This window comes from Cinclus cinclus, chromosome 6 (assembly GCF_963662255.1).
Source record: "Cinclus cinclus chromosome 6, bCinCin1.1, whole genome shotgun sequence".
Classification (NCBI taxonomy): domain Eukaryota; kingdom Metazoa; phylum Chordata; class Aves; order Passeriformes; family Cinclidae; genus Cinclus; species Cinclus cinclus.
Window position 1 is genome coordinate 42,785,433 of NC_085051.1, and position 18,096 is coordinate 42,803,528.

The following is an 18,096-nucleotide window of genomic DNA, read 5'->3' on the forward strand; positions in this document are numbered from 1 at the left end:
AAAGTGACCAGCCATATCATCTTTCTCCCGTGGGGGTGGATAAGGTATACTTACACTTTCTTCTGAGACTTTTTACTGCTTTCATTAAGGATTTTCATTCCAATCTGATAAACATCCTCAGCTTCTTGCATCTGCCTTCTCTTATTAGACTGCTCTTCGGCTAAAAAAAAAAAAATAATAAAAAATTGTGCATTAAAAGTCCCACTTATACCACTCAAGACTATCCTCTCAAAATTCCTATTTGTTCTAAAGGGCAAGTACAGCCAGAAACATGGTTTTGAAAACCAATAAACTGATTACAAAAACCTGTCTAATGGATGTGTTTGATATATTAATAGATTATATCTTCTTTTATGATGTCTCTCATGTACAAGTTTGCTGATAAACTGTTTTCATTCATTGCTCAAAAGCAAGATGTGCAGGCTCCTCCTTCAGAAGGACCTTTCCTATACAAGGGCTGCCTTTGTGCAACAAATCGGTAAGTGTAACAGGCAACACTGTCAAATCCCTACCTTCTTACAGCCTCAGAAACAGTTTTATAGCTGTCTTCACTGTAAGATTTCCAAATCAGATCTGGAAACTGGATTTTTTAAAATTATCTTCCATGATGAAAACTTTGCCTTTATAACTACTTTATTTATTGTGGTATGAACTGGCCAGGCACTTTTAGATCCTGAAATAAGAGTGTTAAGAGGACTGAAACCACTAGCCTAAAAAAGCACTTCTGGAACAAGAAAAAAGGTTGCTTACATTCACAGAAGCCCCACTTTTGATCTTTCTTGTAATCATAGGTTGTTGCACACCAAAGCCTGCCATCTTCCCTCCCATCAGCAGTGCATTCTGCATATTCCTTCTCCATAAACAAAAATGGAAAGTGGCATGGTTCACCATCCGCAGTGCCTCCAATAGCTGTCAAAACTGAAAACATACACCCAGCAGTTAAGACTACTCTCCTTTATTCCCAAATCAAAATAACGTAATAAATACAGAAAAGTGCTCCTATGTTGGTTTTAATTTCTATGAACTACAATTAATCAAGTTTTCTGTAAAATTTCTATTTTAAAAAAGCTTGAAAAAGTAGTTTTACTAAGTAGCATTTGAAAAATATAATTCTTAGTTTTAATTACGAAACTAAGCAGAAGGTACATGGTTTCTTATATTCTTAGTTCTAAGCAAAGAAAATACCATTTTGATTGGAAAAGGCCAATCTCAGCTACCTTTTTATTGCCTACCAAAATAAATAGTCTTTCCTTGCACTTTCTCTTTTCTGCAAATACCTTGCAATGCACGCTTGAAGTGCACTCCAGAGCACATTCATTTTAGCCCCAGGGTTAGACAAAATCACAACAGAACACCACACATCACAAAATGCTATATTGAAAGTACTGGAGCACCAGCAGGGCGTACTCTGGAATATACAACTACGTGGAAAGACTTAAGTGAAATCACTATGATGTAGATGAAACAATTCTTGTCACTCTAAGTTTGGCAACTTTCTGCTCTGGAAAATACTTAGGTTAAAATCATTACTTAATTTTGCCAATATATTTAGTAGCATTCAAAATGGCTTTGAACAGCACAATTTATCATTTCTCATGCACTAAAACTTCAAAGGTTACTGATTCCAGTATCACAGTATTTTAAAATAAAATCAATCTTCTATGAAAACTAAAAATTCTCTAGGTTTTGAAGAAGGAATTATTTAATTAAGACCTTTTGTAAAAGCTTTACTCTTTCACTAAGCTAAATCCAACAGTTGGGTTCAGCTTCATTTGAAAACATTTGCAAAATCATGCAATCATGCAATTGACAATGTCAACCATCATTTTTTCAAGTTAACTTTGCAACTTTTGTAGTTAGAGAAAATTATTTTACTTTTGAGGGTCTATAATTGCCAAAAGACTATGCTAGTTTAAATATTTCATGCTGATTTTTTGAAGCAAAAGAAAGTCTTCAGGTACAGCTGAACCTGTTCAAACTGCTCTTCATAACTGGATGCCTGGACACAGGTTCCACCACATCACTCCAAGTTAGTTGTATCACAAGGGAAAAACTTATTTTCAGTAACTGCACTCAAAAATAATGTGTTAAGATGCAATTAGTCTGGAATAATTTCAGACATTTGTTAACTACAAAGTTAATATACAAACTCCTGCTAAGGGTCTATGTAACTACAACTTATGGGACCTCTTATCACTGTCATTTGAACAAGCTCCAAGTCCAAGATATCAGCACGACTTGAGAACTCATGGTTCTGCTTGCACTGTTTTGTAGCTGTATCCAGTGTGGAAAGCAGTTTTGCAGTCTTCTGCATGAGATGTAGCTGTATACAAAAATTTTGAAACTACTCAACCCAAATACTCCCCCCTTTGAATTTTTTAAATTCTAAATTCAACCATAATGCTATTTTTGCTAACAGATAATAACAAAGACTAATCTCAAGAGCAACACGGCAACACAACCACAGGTTAAAATGCTCATGACAGTTATTTATGTACTTAGACACTGATAAATACTAAGTGAGGCAAACAATTTACCCAGAGGATAAATTAGCTTTTGTCAAACCAAATACTCCAGAAGCAATTTACCTCTTTACTAACTCTGAATAAAATCAGTGGTATTTCATTATACCATACACAGTAGCTAACCTGTTTTTAGAAGAGTTTGTCCCTTAATGCACTCCTGTCAACACCAGCTCATCACTCCTGTCAACACCAGCTCATCTAGAGGTACAACATCTGTGCCTCAGATAGATGCTCAGTCAAAACACTTGTAAAGCTGTCCTTCAGCACCCTATTCTCTGACCAGAAAACATATATTTTTATCTGAGAATTGCTTTTTTTAAATGAAAAATCCCTCCATTCACACTGTTTATCTAATTCATAAGATGTTCCAAGAACTGTGCAAGATGTAAACTTAGGGTTTTTGAAAGTCACTTGCAGTATGTTGATAGACATACTTAAAAAAAACCTCAGCTCCCGAAGAGCCAGTCAGCTGGATACATTTTTATATAACATTAAAAGTTCCTTATAGCTGACTTTTGAAATAGACTGTACTGACTAAATATGGTGCTTAGCTCACTGTTTTGTGACAGAAAGATTTAGTGAATTTTATATACTTTTTTCCTGTACAGCACAGCATCAAAAGCAATGGTTAAGCCTATTGCTGAGTTTTCACAAACTGGTATTAGTTCTGCTCTAATAGGGAAACAGCTTAGAAAACACTCAGCCTTTACATGATAGAGCTCATTTAGTAACTCCTGCTTTCTTCTGACATTTCAATATGAATTGAGAAGACAAATATCATTAGTACCACACAACTGTATTTTTCAGTAATATTTAAGATTTTCTTTTTATGGACAAGTAAAAAGGAAATGTCTGCTGCAAAGGTTAAGGTACTCAACTGTGCCATCCAGTTATCATCGACTACTAACTGCAAATCAAAAAATCATAAAAGTACACAGTAAAAAAGCCATATTAGAATTTCCTGGGAATTTAGGCCCAGGATAAAAGGTTTTACCTCTGTTTAAAAACTTCATGAAGTTTACTTGCAATTTAGATGCTGCCCTGAAGCTCTCAATGCTGTATTTGATAGTTAAAGCTTTCCAGCAAGATAGAAACAATAAGAAAAATGGAAAATTCTTTCAAATGCATCTGAAAATTACTACGCATTTTAAGAGCATTACAATACACTTCAAAACATTTTGATGCTCTCTTCTAATGAGAAAGGCAGTAATTACCATTCCATTGCAGAAAGGTTAAGACACTAGTTATTTCACATGTTCAAAATTACTGTTTGTGAGCACCCACATGCTGGAGTTTTTCAGACTCATCTATGTAGCCACTTGTTCAAAAGTCTGCGAGCAGTTACCTGGACTCTGTACTTCTGCTTCTTCCAAATCCTTATTTAATAGATTTGACATTTCTAGAGAGTTCAACTCTTCCAGTGAATTCACTTTTTCCTCTTCTTGACTGTGAAAGTTCTCTTCATTCTCTGACTGAGAGTCCGATTTCCCAGATTCAAGGAAGATCTGACCTGCTACCACTCGAGTTCCAGTGGAATGATCCTTTACCTGGTCCTCTGCAGATAAAGTCTGAAGGAAAGCAGCCACATAATTCAGAAGATTAGAAACTGAGAAGCAGCAGCTGGCTTAAAATCCATTTAAAAACTTCTTAAAATATATGGTTAATTAACTTAATCAAATCAAAAGCAAGCTCTATCAGCTCTCATTGCCTCTATCCCTTTCAGGTCTTAAAATAAAAAGTTTCAAACATGTAACATGGTATTAATTTTTCTGATGCACAGAAAAAATTAATGAGACAGCAAGAGCTTCAGTATAGCTTAAAACCTAAAATCAAATTGCTCTGAATTTCAGACCTTTGCTCTCACTCCACAGGTAAAGCAGAATGATTAGAAATGTATCTCCTCACCTTTGATTCCAGTGATTCATCTTGATTTCCTTCTTCATCTAGAAGAGACATTCTAAGTCAGTAAAATGCTTTTCCATGAGTAACTGTCTCAAAAATAAAACCTTCAGTTATAATATTGTACACCATGGTTCTGAAATATTCTAGTGTACTAAGCTGGCTAATACACTCCAGCAAAACCTTATTGCTGTGATGAGAAGGAAACAAATGTTTCACAGGTGATCCTCCTCCTTAAACTACACTAACACATCTGTGTGTTCCATAGTGGAAAAAACTGTGGTTTTCCTGAACTCAAATCAGTCTGAATGGTTCAAGTCCAATTAAGCTACTTAAAAAGGTGTGCATTAAGGGAAAAAGGCCTATGGAACATGAGGTTTTTAGTCACCAAATCAGCTTTAGTGTGAACAGCTTTAGTAGCGACCAGAAAGTTGTATTCATAACTCCATGCTTGCAATTAAACATTGTGCTTTATAGAATGCCAATTCCTTCTTCTTGACCAGCATATTCAAACCTTTATATAGAGGTTTCTCTTCAAAACTGTGAGGAATTAATTTGTCTTTAAGATACTCTTCAAGAGATGCAAGTCTTGTCTAACTTTCATCTTTCTTGTCTAAAAGCTATATATTTGATTAGAAAGACTGGAAGGAGAAAAAATGGTAAAGAAGAAAGGCTGTTAGGCAGACACCTAAAGAATACAGGTGAAAATGTGAAGATAATCAGAAAAGCTTATTTATGACAGCTTTACTATTGTTTTCCAAAATTGTTTCTGCAACAATTGTTTTGTTTCTTGAACTAAAATGGGCTACTCCTTGTGCTTCACACAACTGGGTTTGTGCTATCATCTTGATGGGAAGCCTCTAAAATTGACACCACTGAGATGTGACTGGTTCAGAGTCATCTGGATCTGGTACCACCTCACTTCAGCAAACTAACCCTCCTACATTTGAAAGAAGATGCTACAGGCCTCCCTCTCTCTCATATACAACTCACATTGAAATAAAAGCTCAAAACAGACCACTTAGTAAAACTGCCACTAACTCCTCCTATGTTTAGAAATCCCCCTTTCTGAGGCTCTGGGGTGCACAATGCCCTGTAGCAGGGCAAAGCACTGACGGGCTGGAGACCTGCACTGTGACTGAAAAAGGTATCTAAACTGAGATAGCTAAAGACCAGGTACATGAGATACATTTAGTTTGTTACAGTTAGCCATGAAAGGCTACCTGCACAAACACTTCCAACAGTTCACAAAATTCTGCTGACTCCTGTAAGCACTTAGCAGCAAACAAAACTTGCACAATTTTCATTCTTATGCAAGTAAAGTGACTTACCAGAGATAAACCCTCTCTAAAGTGACAAATTACAAACATGACTCTTCATGTTTTGAAGTCTACTACTATAACCCTATGAAAGGGTTAATCTTGGAAATCACTTTCTGGAATCTAGATTGAAGTACAACCTTTGATTAGAACAAGTAACAAGATGAGGGACAATTCAACTTAATTTCTATTACCCTGTTACAGCTTTAAAAAAAAACCCCGCAAAGTCTTGTAAGTGAAGCTGCAGGATTATGGTGATGAGATGATTGACAGTACAACTGAGACATATAAAGACATATAAAGAACATCCTGTTGAGGATGGTGAAGAGGATGTAAAGCTCAAAGAATGACTGCCAGCAGACATGGAATGAAAAATTATCTAGAACAGTTAACGTGGGCAAGCAACTGTACTCTACTGGTCTGAAAATGAAAATGTGTAGAGCATTTCAGAAAAACTTGTAGAGACAGCAAAGAGCACTCCAGATGAAACAGACCCTGCAAGGAGCAACCAAGACAGAGTAAGAACAAACACCAATTTGGAAAAAAACCCAACATTATGAAGGCAAAAGGAAAAAACAAGGCTAGCTGCATTTTTGGCAGAGACCTCAGGGCTTAGCAGCTTGAGGGATCTAACAGATAAGGGTGATTGTGGTAAGTCATAAGAAGTTCTACCACTGAACTTTGACACTACAGATCATGATGTGACAATTGGTCTTTAAATTCATACACATACATTTTAACACTTGCTTGGTGTTTCTATCTTGAAATTATGAAAGAAGTCGACATTTACCATGTCTCCCACATATTACATTAAATTATCCTAAATAATTTTGACCTAAAACCAAACGTCATCTTCAAACTTCAGAGCTTGTCAAGGTATCCAGACATGTTTCTGGAGAGTGGGAAAACTAGGACAGGGTTACCTACCCAGTAGCTTGTATGCTCCTTCTAATATATAAAAAGTGCTTATCAAGTACCTGTTACTGCAGTAGGAAACATCATGTTTGTTTTGTTTTTGCTTTTTTTTTTTTAACAGCTACACAAGCTAGGGTAATTGTTTTTGTCTGTACAAAACTAGCCTATATGCCTGACAGCACTAGAGCTTTCTAACATTTTGGAAATGGCTTCACTGATTTCAATCTGTGGTCGTAGGTTCACTTTATGTCAAAAGACACACTAGAAGAAATATAAATAGGTTATACTGTCCATGCACACCAATGAAAGGACAACTTTATTGTAACTTCATAAACAGAGCAAAAGGTTTACTAAATTGAAAGACAAGAAACACCTGAGCAACATAAGGTAGAGCTCACTAAATGTTTGCTCTTCTTCCTTGAAAGCAAATAAACCTATTTCCTTTCTATTGCATCATTTAAATTTTCTCTGAAGAAACCAGCTTTGTTACTGAAGTTGAACGATGTTTGTTTTCAAACTGTGGCTCCAAAAGGCACTAAAGCAAAATCATAATATTAATTTTAACTCTTCTTAGCTTTGAGACTTCTTTCTAAGGTAGGCAGATGAGGTTGCAGAGATAATGAATAGTATGACTAAAGGAGGGATCACTTACAGCACTTACAGCCTTGTTTCATGGAAGTGCTGACTAATATGTACCCACTACTTACAGAAGTGTGTTTACTCCTATGAAACAGTTAAGAAAACTATTCTGAAAGTTAATGAAAGGTTTATGAAAGGTCACAGCTGGACCCAAGAACAGTTTATTAGTCAAGGCTAAGCTACTGAATAGTCACAGATGTTATGTTTATGCACCTGCTTCAGAGACAGATTAAAGCTGATAGTTTAGCTTGCTTTTCCACATTTCAATTAAAAAAAAGAACTACATTTTTTTCTTTTAATTTGGATCTGTTACCAAAGCTGTCCAATCCTATAAACCTCCTCTAAAAAGGCCAAGTGGAAATTAATCTCACAATCTGTTAAACAAGTTATAGAGTGCAATGATTTATTAAAAGGAAAAGGTGGCAAAAATACCTGTGGCTCAAGTGGGCAGCTGACAATTTTATACAGAATGCTTCACTTACAAATGGTGCTGAGCTGTATACATTGCTGGGTGCTCTCATGCCCAGCTAGGGCTTTAAAGCACTTCACAGGACCACAATCTTTTTTCAACCATCCACCAGTTCATATATAATTAAAATCAGCTTTAAAAAGTATTCATTTTTCATCAGTAAAAAAAGGCCAGTGTTCAAGCATGCTATGTAAATACAGCCAAAGTACTCTGCCAGCCTATGCTAGAGAAAAAGATCCTACCATACGCTGGATAAAGGTCCTACCATTTTGTAAGAATTACTGTTTTCAAGAGAGCACTAAGGAGAGAAGGGTAGAAACCAGAAGAACTATGCAGTGTGATTCAGCAATAACGTCATTAGCTTGAGGAAGTTCAACAGTTGCAAAGTTTTGCCATATTAGAAGGGATCAACTGACATCCCATAAAGCTAAAAGGCTGCTACTATTGGACAAGAAATACCACTAGTTTCAATATTAAAGTGGTCACTCACATTCAGGAAGGAGCCAAAAACTGAGTAAGTGAAGCAGTCGCCCACAGCTCTGATGAATCCCTAACTGATTACTGCTGTCAGTTTCTTTCTAGCTTTTGCCAAGCTCTTCAAGCCTCAAACTCAATGACAACAAAGCAACTAGTGGGATTCTGCTAAGAGCAGGGATCTCCCAACTGAAGCGGGCACATCTCAGGGAGTATGCCAGCCAACCCACCAGGGCTGCAGGAATAACATACCTTTTGGACTCTTAATACATAAAACTTCTCTTAATATAGTGGTCATTCCACCTTCCTTTCATTCTTTTTTTATTCGTGTTTTTTGGGCATGTTTTATGAGGTACATAATGTTAGGACAAAAGTACATCAATGTTTAACTTACAAAAAATACATGTAAAATGCATGCTCAAAAATCTTTTTGGTAGTGACTGCTTTAGAGCATCCGTGGGAGATTTTCTGTAGTATTTTTGGCAACTTCCTTCAATGTTGTTTATGTGCAAGTGACTAGACAGACATTGAAATAGAACACAAACACTATTTATCCACTTCTTGCAGGAAAAAAATGTTATCTTAAGAAAAAAATTACCCCAGACTACTTATCTGATTTCAACTGATATATTCAGTACAGAAACAGACTCAATAGCATAGATGCTATTCTCATTACATGAAGCTTTAAAACATGCAGTGAGCTAAGCAAAATCCTTAAGTGGCACCTATTCAGCAAGAATAGTTCCAAAGTATCCTTGGCAGCAAGTGAATTGTTCCCAGCTACAATCTGTGCAACATATTCATTTTAGTTCAACTAGAAGATTGACATACAGGTCAACCCTCAACCCGCATAAAAAAATCTTTTTTCCAGTGTCCTTGCAATTGCTGGCTAAGTAGTTACAGAACTTACTCTCCAGAAGTTCCTCAGTAGGAACTGAGATTCCCAACCAGGCAACAAGGCAAACAGTTTAGAGAATATTTTTCAATCAGGTTAAGTTAAAACAGAAAGGTCAGGGAAAACCACTCAGCCCTGTCTTATGGAAGAATAGGTACTCAAGTTCCCTACAGGTATACGAGTGTGCTTGTTTGTCCCATCAATCAGTGGGACAGTATAAAAACATCTGCCCATCACTGAAGTTAGCCATGAAACACACAGGAAGGTCAGAGGAAGCATCACTTCCTCTCTTCAGGCAGAATGAGAACATTTTTATCTCTTCGTCTGTGAACAAGAAGAAAAAAATCCCAGGAATCAAACACTGCTGGCAATCACAAAAATTAAGGGAAAAAAAAAAAAAGGATTTTGTCCAATGTTCTTAATGAGTGATCACAAGGGGAAGGCCACCACTACTGTGATAACCAGAAAGCCATTTTTGTCTGGAGAACACACACACTTAGCATTTTTCAGCTGCTTTTCCTAATGCTTTGTAATATCTTTCCCCATTCTCAATTTTAAACACCTTCATAACCTGCAGCAATATATACGTTTAAAAAAATATAATGCCTCTTTCCTTTGGCTTGGATTTTCTTGCATTCAAGTTTCCAATAAATTGATTTAAAGTTTATGACAAAAGAGTTACATTTCAAATACTCAAGTTATATTTTAAATGCTCACTACTAAAAAAAAGTCCTCATTAAAAACTCTTCCTAAAGTTAGGAAATATAAGACTTGGACTATTCTTACTCATTCTTCTGAAAACCCCTCCCAGATGACTCCTTCCAGCCCAGACATTAGGAACAAATAAGCATTCAAGGAAACATTTAATACACAGTCCCAAGGCTCATATCAGTCTCTACTATAGAAAGTCATACTGTTACTGTGGGAAATCAAAGCTTATAGTGAGGACAACTTTCTGAATTATTCTTGTCAAAAATTGGAGCAATTCCTCTCATACCTTTCTGCCAAAAGGTGGACTCCAAACCCCCTCTCCTAACTAACTGTGGATATAAATGTACAGTCTGACCTCACAGTAGCAATTTAAGTTTGTAAACAGCTCCCAAGCCTACATTCATGTACTGTGCTTTCTTTGGCTGATTAGTTGTATTAGTTCAATTGAATCTAAACATTTTGTTTATACAAGCTGAATTAAAGTATCAGAACTTCATGCTCACAAACAACTTTGTGATAGTGGACAAACAGTCAAGACAAAAGAGCTGCATGGTAGTATAGCCACTGATACACACCTGACCAGCCCTTATCATCTAACTTCGATATATACAACAGATGGTTCATCTGACATTCACTCATCTCACCTTAGCTTTTTTCTTTATATACACTATAAATGAGAGCACATAGTTCAAAAGTTTGGCTACATCTCTCCGGTTTCACAGAACTCGCGTGTATCCTTTCCACAACTCCAAAAGTACCCTGCTGGCTTATCAAGTGACCTACAAAGTTCACATAATCCAAAGACCAGTAATATTACTTAAAATTTCAACTTCATACTGCATACAGGAAAATGAACCCCAAACTACTGAACTTACCTCTAGGGAAAACGTTAAGTTACTTTCCTAAAACAGTGTAAAAGCAAATCCCCAGCAGCACCGCATATGGTCGTTGTTAACGTGGTGGCTTCTGGCTTTATAAATAAATGCACTGCACATACTCCCCACCACCCATGGTGGAAAGCAGGGTGTGGGAGGTAGAAACCCCAGAAAAGGAAGTAGATGACAGCACATGAGAATCAGACAAAACCCGAGCTGCACAACAACAAAATAGGGATGAGGGAAAAAGTATTATGGGGACATAAAACAGCACGCATAAATGTTCCCTTTATATCGAGGTGAGAAAACCGTTCTGACAAGGCTGAAATCAGCATTATCAGCGGCTCGGTGAGAAAATGCGTTCCAGCAAGAAGAAACGCCTTTAGTGCAAGCACTAAAAAGTGGGCTCCTAACGAGCTGTTCAAAGGCAGGCACCGCACTGAGCAATGCGCCTACCCCTACCAGGCCTACGGAGCAGCGCCGGTGAAGCAAAGCTCAAGCCAGCTCGGTCCCGTCACCCGCGGCCGCACAGCTGACAAGAGCCCCGGTCCCCGCAGCTCCGCTCCGCCGCCTCAACGAGGTCGGTGCTGCCCGCGGGCACCCCAAAGCCCCAGCGAGAGCACCGGGTCGCCTCCCCCGCCGTCACCGCCCCCGCGCCCCGGTGCAGGCGTCAGGACCCGCACGGATACCTCTGCGCCCCCTCCCCCGCCGCAGGCCCCGGGGGGCAACGCCGCCGCAGCGCTCGGGCCCAGGGGGGCGTAGGGAGGCGGAGCCACGGTACTCACCAGCCGCGGGAAGCGCTCCGACCGCGGGCAGCACGCCGGCCGAGAGCGCAGCCAGGCACAACACCACGACCACCCAGCACGCCCGCCGCCCCATCCCGCTGGGCTCTGAGGGGCCGCGCCGAGCGCCCCCGACTCCGGTTCTTTAGCCCCGCCCACCGCACGGCCGCCACCAATCAGCTGCCGCGCTGACGGCCGACTACGAGCCGCTGGCAGCAGCACACGCAACTCCGGGGAACGGCTGGCTCTACATGGCCCACTCCGATTGGCTCGGCGGAGGTCCGGCTCGCCCGTCACGCCTTCCCGTTAGCAAATAGCGCCGCACTAATCTCAGCGAGGGCCCCTGCGCGAGCAGTTCCTTCCGAAACGGCCCCTTCCATTGGTTCGTGCGCCGTTCCTACAGTACCCACAGCTCCTTGCTAAGGCCGCGGCGCCGCCTGGGAGAGTGTGCCCCCGGGGGCCCGCGGCTGTGCAGGGACTACGTCACCCACAACTCCCCGCGCTGAACGGCGCAGGGCGCGAGCGCGGCGTCGCCACCCGCAGCCCCGCCCATTCCAGACCGCAGAATTCCGGGAATGGGATACTCTTCGTTGACCCGGAGTACGGAAGCAGCAGTAAATTAAGTGTATGCGTAAACCAGCACAGATGGAGTATGTGAAACACAAAGAGTTTAGTGCAACTTTATCTTCAGAAAGGCATCAGTTCTAGGAAAGGGTGTAGCGCTGTGTCTAACTCTTCGGTTCTCACAGGAATTGCATCTTTCTGTGGGTCAGTTAAAAGGCAAACGAGAAAGGGAAACAGCATCCCAGCCTTTAATGGACGGAAACATGGCTGGGTAGTAAATGTCACCGCGTTACTGTTACACAGTGCTATGCTGAATTATAAATTGGGTTTTCCCACGCTGTCTCAGTAGTGTCAAGCCACCTTAGCCTCACAGTGCTACAGCTGGGATCTCTGCAGGGCGAGAGTGGCCACCAGCGGCTGTTTCTCCCATGGGACACAGTGGCTGAAACTGTGGCAAGTGCAGGCCCCACACAGGGCTGGCCGAGGGATTTTCTGCCTGCTTGGGCAAGGTCTGCAGGCAAGGGAATGCCGCACTGCTCCAGGCAGTTTGAAAGAGCCTGTAAACGACTTGGATAGAAATAACGGGTGGCTCTGATCCTAAGTAGGAAAACACTGAAGTACCAGTCAATTTGTTCTAGCTACAGTACAGCTGAACAACACACCTGGCTGAACAGTTTGACACAAGGAAGCTGAACAGGTGTGGGAGTGCCATTGCCAGGAGCTGGTCAGAAGGGGTTTCACTGGGGTGCTTCTCTGTGCTCAGATCAGCCCTAAGTTTAATCTATGGTTTGGTCAATGGAAAAGCATAAAATCACCTACCTGTGAATGTCACCCCTTTGAGCGGAGGAGGGGAGCCCACCCCGTGTGGGGAGCGGTGCGATCCCCCTGTGTGTGGCAGTGACAGTGCTCAGGGGAGCTGGAAGGACCAGCCCTGGAGGCAGCAGAGGGGCCCTGAGGTGACCTGAAACCTCGACAGTACTGCAGGAGATGGCTCTGGCCTGCCCAGAGGGCATCAGTGCAGGGGTGGGTAGGGCAGGTTTGGGTAGTGCGCTGATTGCGCTGATTTTTCTGGTAGCACGGGAGGGCCACAAGGGTAGCTTCTGTGACAAGCTGCTAGAAGCTTCCACCATGTCCAACAGAGCCTCTCTGATGGCTCTGAAGATGGACATGCTGCTGCCCCAATTAGAAAGGTTGGTAACGCCTCTCTGATGACATATTTAAGAAGAAAATCAAAACAGTGCATGTGCAGTTTTCTTTCCAGGGGTGGCGAGGCACTGACACCAGGGCCCATCCCTGGTGCTGTGCGTGGCAATGTGTTGCCATGGTTGTTGCCCTCTCAATGTGGCTTGTGGCGAACCTTGCCTGCCTGGCCGCCCCTAGCCAGACACGCTGCAGGAGGAAGGGCAGGGGCAGCAGTGGTGGCTTCCCCTTCCTGGCTCCCCATATGAGAAGAGGCATTAAACAGGGCCAACACTGTGGTGGCTGCCACTGCCCTCTCAGTGGCGGTGGGGCTGCATGACCGGCAGTGCAAACATGGTGTGCAACTCTTCGATGTGGAACCTAGATGAGATCGACCTCTTGGTGCTGCGGCATCGCACAGGAATCTTTCATTATTGACAATGGTACCTACGAGCAGTAGTTTTTCTTCTAGTCAGACAAGAGGAAGAAGTGAAGACATGAAGGAAAACAACATGACAACATCAAGGTCCTTGGAAAAAAAAAGGGAGAGGAGGTGCTTCAAGCATTGGAGCTGAGGTTCCTCTGCTAGCTGTGGAGAGGACTATGGTAAAACAAACTGTTCTACTGTAATGTATGAAGTCCATGGAGGATGCAGAGATCCATTCGCAGCCCATGGGAAAAGTTGGATCATGTCCGGAGCTAGTGGATGTCAGAGAAAGCTCTGATCTAGTTAGTGGAAGACCAGAATAGGGAGAGGGCCCCTGCTTCCAGACATAGAGAGAGAGGGCTTCCAAACTAGAATATCCTATCCTTAGAGGACTGCACCCTGTGAATGAGTGACCCACGCCACAACAGTTTTGGGATGACTTTTGCCCGTGGGAGGGACCCCATGGCATAAGAGAAAAAAGATTCCTCTCCCTGAGTCAACAGAAGAAGATCTTGAGTGGTGAACTGATCAAAACCCCCATGCCCTGTCTCTCTGTCAGTAAGAATTAGGAAGGGACTGAGGAGGGGAAAAAAGATGTTTTAAAGACTTATTTTACTTCTCATTATCCTCCTCTGACTCTGTTAACAATACATTTACCTTATACCTGTACACTTGAATCTGTTTTGCACTTAGAGTGTTTTTCTCCCAGTCCTTAACTCATCAGCCTGTCATTACTTTTTTTCCCTGTCCTCTGCTCAAGTATAGCAGAAGAGGGTGAACGAACAACTATTATAAGTGCCTGGTGTTTGCCCAATATCAAACCATGACAGGTAGCCATGGTGGGGGGCTACAGGGCTGTGAGAAGCTGCGAGACACTTCCCCCATGTCTGACAGAGACAATGCCAGCTGGCTCCAGGATGGACCTGTCGCTGGCCGAGGCTGAGCCTGAGCCCATCACTGACAGTGGTGGCACCTCTAGGGAAGGGGGGAAATTTACTGCACCGTGGCAATGGCTGTGAGACAGAATATGTGAGAGAAACAGTTCTGCAAACACCAAGTTCAGCAGAGAAAGAAGGGAGGATGTGCTCCAGGTGTGGGAGGTGAGATTTTCCTGCAGTCCATGAAGGGTGGTGAAAACCATAGTGAGGCAGCTATGTCCTTGCAGCCCATGAAGGTTGATGGAGGAGCAGAGATCCCACGCCAAAGCAGGTGATGCCTAGAGGAGTCTGTGACCCCATGGGAAGTCCATGTTGGAGCAGGCTCCTGGCAGGGCCTGTGGCCCTGTGGAGTGAGGAGCCCACATTGGAGCAGGTTTGGTGAAGGGACTTATGACAGTGTGGAGGACCCACACTGGAGCAGGCTGTGCCTGAAGAACTGGCTGTGCTCTGTGGGAGGTACCCACACTGGGGCAGTTTGTGAAGAACTGCAGTTCATGGGAAGGACTCACAATGAAGAATTTTGTGGAGGACAGTCTCCCATGTGATGAAGCCTATGCTGTAGCAGTGGTAGTGTGAAGTCCTTCCCATGAGGAGGAAGAACAGAAAGTGATGAACTCATTATAACACCCTTTCCCTGTCCTGCTGCACCACTAGGAGGGAGAGACAGAGAATTTGTGAGTAAAGCCCAGTAGAAAGGATGATCTTTAATGTGTCTTTAAGATTTGGTTTTACTTCACATTACCCTATTCTGATTAGATTTATAATTTCCCAAGTCAAGACTGTTTTGCTCTGACAGTCTGAGAGCAATTGGTGAGTGATCTCTCTATGTCCTCATCTTGACCCTCAGCCCTTTCCTTACATTTTCTCTCCTTTGTGCAGCTGAGGGGAGTGATTGAGTGGCTTTGGTGGCCAACTGGTGATGAGCCAGGGTCAACCCATCACAGCTTCCCAGAGCCCTTATGGACTCCCAGCCCATGAATTGTTCCAGACTTCATTGAACAAATCTCTCCTCAACTTGACCCAGTCAGCCTTCCTCCAAGCAGGGGTTGAACTAGATGACCTCTGGATGTCACTTCTAACCAAATTCATTCTACATCTAAAGCTCTATGTGTGGGGTTAAGGGAACTGAAGGAACAAGAGGAAAAAACACAATGGAGGAAACCAATTTTATATTGTGAATTAATTATTAGCCTTCCAAAAAACAAAACAAAACAAACAAACATACAAAAATATAATATTGCAAACTGAGCTAGTTCTCATTAATTTAGCATACTCTGTAGTCTAAGGATGTGGTAAATTTATTGCTGCCTTTCCATTTATGTGTGCAGCAGCCATAAAATTCTCATTGATTTTCTTAATCCATTTTGCATTTTCTTCTCTGAGGTTTTGAATGGAATCTTAGGTATTTTTGCAGTGTTCTTCCTCTCTATTCTGTGCCAAAATGTTGTGGTCTTTCATGCAGCAGTCCAAGTGAACAGACAAATGGTAAGGGCCCAAACTACATCCTTTTTGTTTTAGGTACTGTTAGGTATGTTTTCTCAAACTATTATCTGATCTACATTTTCAAGAGATTTTTAAATTTGACTGTTAAGTACTGCCTAGCTTGTGTGACACGATGTAATACTAGATGTTCTCTAGTTAGAAGAATGGAAGTACAGGAGTAAAGTTAGGAATACTTTAATGGTATGTATTCTTTATGATTATTTCTCATACTCCCTTTCTTATGTTCTGTCTCTGTAGTTTGATCATCCAACTTTTGTTGTACCAACATTACTTTTTACTTTGGTTGTAGAAACTTTCTTGTACTTTTTTAATGAAAAACTGCACAAGTGGGAGAGGCATGAAGCTTGGTAGATTTTGAAGAGAAATTTCCCAATAGTTCTCCTTGCAGAATGTTCTCATAAAGTTTTTTCAGCTTGCTTCAGAAAAATTAAAAGGAGAAAGGTTCAGACACCTCTCAGGGAAGATTTCTGTCCTAAAATACATAGGATTTGTGACAGATTTTTCTGGCAAAAAGGTATATAATTTCTTTATTTTTTTATATTAGTGTACAAAATGCATAGTTGTAGGCAGACTAATTTTCATAGCTTTAGGTTTTTTTAATATTTTACTATGTTTTTTAAAGCTTTTGCACACTAATTTCTGAGAAAACAATTACAAGGAGAGTAATACTCCTATATCTCCAGTGTTCATGGCAGTTGGAGGGTTATGATTCTAGCAAGGCCTACATGCAAAGTGAAAGACACAATACAGGTGTTATTTAAGCAACCTAAGGGAGAAAAGGTGAAAATTGCCATGGTTAATATCATGTGGTCTTTAAAATCAAGTGCCCAGTCACAGGGAATGAGGGAGAGAGAAGCACTGATGAAGAGAGGAAAGAAGACTCTTCCATATATGTTAGAACAGAGTTGTTGCCAAGGCTTTTGTGAAGACTCCAGTCAAGATGAACAAGAAGGATGTAGCTTGAAGAGCTGTCACACAATCTAGACCAGTAACAAATTGTAGAGGTTAGGCAACACTGTGAACTACCAGCATCCGTGTAAACAGAAATGCAGATAGCCCAAGCCTGTTTCTCCTCTCCAAAGGGTAAGGGTTGAAGCTCATTAGTGAAAACATCAGCCCTTTCTAACTTCCCAAATATACCAGCACCCACAGATCTCTGTAATATCAGTGTGGGCTCTAATATCCATGCCCCTCACCCATTTTTGGGGCCTCCCCTTCTTACCAGGAGAGTCTGGCTTGATCTTAAGTACAGAACAGATGCACACACTCATGCACTGTTCTCACAAGCACGTTTGCTCAGATATTAGATCTCCCACTGGATGGTGATCCAATGTCCATGCACACACACTGCGTCCCTTACATAGCTGCTGACTCAGAGCTGGAGTCTTTCCAGATACAGATCTTCTATTGCATTGCTACTACAGCTTAAGATTGGCTAGCAAAGTATATGTATGTGTACACATGGATGTGAACACATGCAGGTGTATGCACAGCTAAATTCCCTAGGGAAATACAGTCTGGTATTTCCAGCTTGCCTGCACTTAAACATATGGGCCGTGTGAGCCACAATACCTGCTCCAGTTGCTGACACTTAGACCCCCCCCAATACACACCCTATTCCCAGTGGGCAATGATCCCTTTTCCTGTTGAACTTGATCTCAATTGTATTCTTGTCCCTCTGCTGCCACCTGGATCTACAACCTGGTGACCTGTGGTATGTCCTTCAGCTGCTGGCAATTGGACATTGTAGCACTCATGTAGGATACAGTGAGGTTACAAAGGCAAAGTCAGGAATAGAATTTATTAAGAAGAAAGGATAGGCTGTGTTGATCACGTGTTGATCACATGTTGATCATGTGGCTCAGACAAGACTGCTATCCATCTATATCTCTAACTTTACGTACATTTTTCAATTCCCATAAATAATCTATAATTTTTATATAACCCCCACAAGTTCTTTTTACTTTTCCATGGTTTTGGTG

At 41.5% G+C, this 18,096-nt stretch overlaps 1 protein-coding gene across 3 annotated transcripts in view; it reads right to left on the reverse strand.

The window, feature by feature from the left end:
* Window positions 1-11,600, reverse strand: part of SEL1L (SEL1L adaptor subunit of SYVN1 ubiquitin ligase) — a 35,161-nt gene extending 23,561 nt beyond the window's left edge. The window contains exons 1-5 of one of the 3 annotated variants that reach the window (XM_062495290.1): window positions 11,507-11,600; window positions 4,431-4,468; window positions 3,871-4,093; window positions 751-918; window positions 55-160 (exon numbers count right to left, since the gene is read on the reverse strand). In XM_062495290.1, the coding sequence (XP_062351274.1) occupies window positions 55-160; window positions 751-918; window positions 3,871-4,093; window positions 4,431-4,468; window positions 11,507-11,600 (629 nt within the window). Of the gene's footprint in view, window positions 1-54; window positions 161-750; window positions 919-3,870; window positions 4,094-4,430; window positions 4,571-11,506 lie in introns of those variants that run through there. The other 2 variants (XM_062495293.1, XM_062495292.1) reach the window with 2 other exon arrangements.
* Between the last annotated feature and the right edge of the window lie 6,496 nt (window positions 11,601-18,096).